The 4,169-nt window shown below is 41.5% G+C and overlaps 1 protein-coding gene across 1 annotated transcript; it reads left to right on the top strand.

The window, feature by feature from the left end:
- The first annotated feature begins 584 nt into the window (after window positions 1–584).
- LOC114363330 (juvenile hormone esterase-like) lies at window positions 585–3,511 on the top strand. Its single transcript, XM_028319018.1, has 6 exons — window positions 585–658; window positions 1,033–1,181; window positions 1,596–1,912; window positions 2,097–2,309; window positions 2,397–3,185; window positions 3,356–3,511. The coding sequence occupies exons 1-6, from the start codon at window positions 613–615 to the stop codon at window positions 3,498–3,500; spliced, it is 1,659 nt and encodes a 552-aa protein (XP_028174819.1). The 5' UTR covers window positions 585–612; the 3' UTR covers window positions 3,501–3,511.
- Window positions 3,512–4,169: the final 658 nt, after the last annotated feature.

Here is a 4,169-nt window from a genome sequence, read left to right as displayed (position 1 = left end):
TACTCACACTGTACTATATTTTTTAAGATAAGATAATAGCATTAATTAATTTTAGTTCGTGTGTAAAATTCCATGGTTGACAGATTCAGTTTCCATCTTAAAAATAATTAAAGGATAAAATTTTTGTATTATTATTAAATTTTCTTCCCTAAACTTTGAAGTTTTGTCGAATTTCAATATCTAATTACTAGATGTGATACTATACCATTTGAAAGAAGGGAATCTAGAGATGTTTTCAAACCCATTGGTAATCCTTAAAAAACACATTTTCATTATTTTTTCAATCAAATTCTATGTTGTGTTGTTACTTTGTTTTACTTTGGTGGCTCATAACTATTTATCCATTCATTATTAGAATATTAAATTTATTTTATTAGATTAAAAAGATAAGTACTAGATTAATACTTAATAAAAATGTGGCTGAAACCACGCGTGAAAAGAAATAAACAGTTTTTAGGTAGTTTCGCGAAAAATATTTAAAATCAACAAAAAATAAAAATTTTGGCTGCGTCTATGATAATAATTCAAGTGGGAACCCTATTGATATAAAAAGTATATAAACTAGGGCTTAATGACTGTCTCTATGAGTACCGATCTTAATTACCTAACAACATGGCTAGTTCAGTTGTATTGCTCGTTGCTCTTTTGGCTGCTTTTGGTAAGTAAAATAATATCTTTTAATAATTACCTACTCTACAAAACTATTTTGTGAATATTCAGTTTTTCACTCACCGAAAGATTTTCGAGATATAATTATTTAAAATCTTTATTGCACACACATAATAAATATCGGTACAACAGGCGAGCTTAGTGCCATCTGGCATTCTCTTTCAGCTAACCAAAAATTTAGGCAAAGCAAATTACCTATTAAGATGTAAAGCGAACGCAAACATAAGATAATTATTATCTTTTTTGGTATCCTTCATCTTCATTTCAGCCACAGGACCTCCACTGTTGAACATAGGTTTTCCCCAATGATTTCAAGTGCTGCGTCCAGTGCTAATTTCCTTAATCTTACATTATTGTGAATAGTGTCTACATCAAGGCAGTGCGAGGTGCGTGCGCGCACCGAAGCAGGATGGGTGTGCGGTGCCAAACGATATGCGCAAGATGGTTCGGAGTACGCTAGTTTCCGAGGAGTGCCTTATGCCAAGCAGCCCCTAGGAGAACTGCGCTTCCAGGTCAGTTGGTAATTCGTCAAATTTTCCATTACTTCCAGCCTAATGACGTCCACTGTTGGACAAAGGCCTCCTTAACGACCGGTTCTACGCTGCCCGCATCCAGGTACTTCTCGCGACCTTCACCAGATCGGCGTCAGTCCTCCTAGTGGGCTCCAACGTCCATCATCTCTATGAGCTATGTGCCCCGCCTACTGCCACTTGATCTTAGCAATTCTGCGGGATGTATCGGTCACTTTGGTTTTCAAGCGGATCTCTTCATTTCTGATTCGATCACGCAAAGAAGCTCCGAGCTCCACTCCACTCCATTGCCATTTGGGTTACCTTGAGCCTTCTCATCATGCCCATAGTAAGCGACCACGTCTCAGATCTACAATTTTTATAAATTATTTTAATTAAAACGTACGAAATTCCCAGGAACTTCAACCACTCGAGCCTTGGACTGATGACTTTAACGCAACAACCGAAGGGCCCGCCTGTCCAAACAATAACGTGTACTATGGCGACCTGGTACAGCCACAGGGCATCAGCGAGGCTTGCATCCACGCCAACATACACGTCCCAATAGATGCCCTCCCGGATAACGACACAGATACAAATGGTACTGTAGGGCTACCGATCTTGGTGTTCGTACACGGAGGCGGCTGGGTATGCGGTTCCGGCGACGCAGACTTCAATGGACCAGAGTATATGATGGTCAGCAAAGGTGTTATAGTAATCACTTTCAACTACAGGCAAGTATTTTTATTTTATTTATTTTATTTTGCATTAAATTTCTTATCGTAATTTTTGGTAATATAGCCGCTTCATCTAATGCCTACTAATTAATCAAATAAAACATCATGAATACAGCTCATTGAACTAGCAAAGCATGGAGTAAGCATTGATTTAAGTACATAATAATAATACATTTTGTAGGCTGGATGTCATTGGCTTCTTGTCCCTGAATACCTCGAAGATTCCCGGCAACAATGCTCTACGCGACCAGGTAACACTGCTGCGCTGGGTGCAGGCCAACGCGGCCTACTTCGGAGGCAACCCGGCCGACGTCACGCTCGCGGGGCAAAGCGCCGGTTCCATGAGTATTCATTTCCTGATGCTGTCGCCGGCCGCCGTTGGATTGTTCAACCGGTTCGTAAAAACACACACATTTGATTTTCATTTGTTTTATTCAGATTTGAAGTTTTATAATTACAAAAAAACACTTCTTTGTTTTAGCGCGTTTCTTATGAGCGGTGTCGCTACCCAGAGCGTCTCCAGCGCGTCTCCTGTGTACGCTCAGCAAGTCGCAGCCCTGTTCCTCTCTGCTCTGAACATCACCTCCACCGACTACGACGAGGTCCACGACCAGCTTGTTGAATTGCCGATCGACGATCTCATAACTGCCAGCAGGGCAGTGTTAGATCAAACCGGCTTAACCAGCTTCGTCCCAGTTGTGGAGACACCATATGAAAATTTTACGACCATCCTGAGCGATTATCCAGAAACTCTGCAGGCTAACGGCAACGGGAACGATATTCCAGTAGTTATAGGCTTTACCAGCAGCGAGTGTGAGACGTTGCGCCCAAGATTGGTCCAATTCGGTGCTGTGGAAGCGATTGAAGCGAATCCGCTGGTTGGGCTGTCTCCAGAGCTTGTGTATAGTTTGCCATCGAACGTGACGGCAGAGATGGCGGAGAAGGTGTTGGCAAGATATTTTAACGGGACTCCGACGATGGATGAGTTTGTTAAGTTGTGCACCGAGACCTTCTTCCAGTACCCGGCGATTAAGCTGGCGAAGACGCGCGTCGCGAGCGGAGGTGCGTCCACGTATCTATACAAGTACGCCTACGAGTCGGAATACAGCGTCGTCAAGGAGGCGCTCAACCTCACGTACTCCGGCGCCGGCCACATCGAGGACTTGAACAGGATACTCAAGGTGAACTCGTGGCCTGTACCTGCCAGTGACGCCGATGATGCTATGACAGGGTGGATGACCGGTATCGTAGAGACATTCATGAAGAATAAGTAAGTCATAATTTTAATAAAATCATACTACTCAGTCGACTCTGATAAATAAAGTCCTTTCAATAAATAAAACATTTTCTGATCAGTTTACAAAACAAACACGGATTGAGAACATCTTTTTTTGTGAAGTCGACTAAGTGTGTTATTTAAATGATTTTTTGTTAAACCAGCACTCCGTCGGGAGATGGATCTTGGGCAGCGGCGTCATCTTCGCTGGAGTACAACTACATCGACGGGCCGGCCACCGATTACGGCGCCATGAGTGACTACGATCAGGAGATGGTCGAGTTCTTCGAAACCTTAGTCGATGTATAGTGTATGTTAACTAATAAAATATCACTATTTAAGTATAATAATATTGTTACAATAAATAGTTATATAAAAAACAAGTGTCCTAATTCATTTCAAACAATTTATTTTACATACAGGGTTTGCTCATAAGCATGAAGAAAAAAAAGTACATATTTATTCAATACTAGCGGCCGCCCGCGACTTCGTACGCGTGAATCCTGTTTTTCCCGCTAATTCCCGTTCCCGTGGGAATTTCGGGAATTCCTTTCTTAGTGCACCTCTACGGTACCTAAGCTACGTCCCTTCCAAATTTCAAGTGCCTACGTTTAGCCGTTTAGGCTGTGCGTTGATCTGTCAGTCAGTCAGTCAGTTTCTCCTTTTATATATTTAGAAGATCATTGCACATAACATAGACAGATCTTTAAAAATGAATGTACACAATGATACTGAAAAGGTACTTACATACGAAAAGGCAAACTTGGTTATGTTAGGATATTACGCCCAGAATTGGACGGAGTAATCGGAGAACTTCTACCTACCCGTAGGTACTCCTAGAATTGAAAAAAAATCATTAAGAGAATACCAATAAAAAATCCTCAAACGAGGCGATGAACACGACTGAAAAATAATCGAGGACAGATGTAAAAACATCAATTTGTCTTATCCCGTGAGATACGACACATTTACTGCTTG

Source organism: Ostrinia furnacalis, unplaced genomic scaffold (assembly GCF_004193835.3).
Source record: "Ostrinia furnacalis isolate ACB-3 unplaced genomic scaffold, ASM419383v2 OfSCF7060, whole genome shotgun sequence".
Lineage (NCBI taxonomy): Eukaryota > Metazoa > Arthropoda > Insecta > Lepidoptera > Crambidae > Ostrinia > Ostrinia furnacalis.
Note: the sequence above shows the minus strand (reverse complement) of the source record. Positions and strands in the feature narration are given on the sequence as shown.

What these genes read in the sequence shown, in the direction of transcription:
- LOC114363330 (XM_028319018.1), top strand. Translation starts at nt 613, where the DNA reads ATGGCTAGTTCAGTTGTATTGCTCGTTGCTCTTTTGGCTGCTTTTG. An exon ending in TAGGAGAACTGCGCTTCCAG is followed by an intron (nt 1,182 to 1,595) that starts GTCAGTTGGTAA and finishes CGAAATTCCCAG; the next exon opens with GAACTTCAACCACTCGAGCC. An exon ending in GCCGTTGGATTGTTCAACCG is followed by an intron (nt 2,310 to 2,396) that starts GTTCGTAAAAAC and finishes TCTTTGTTTTAG; the next exon opens with CGCGTTTCTTATGAGCGGTG.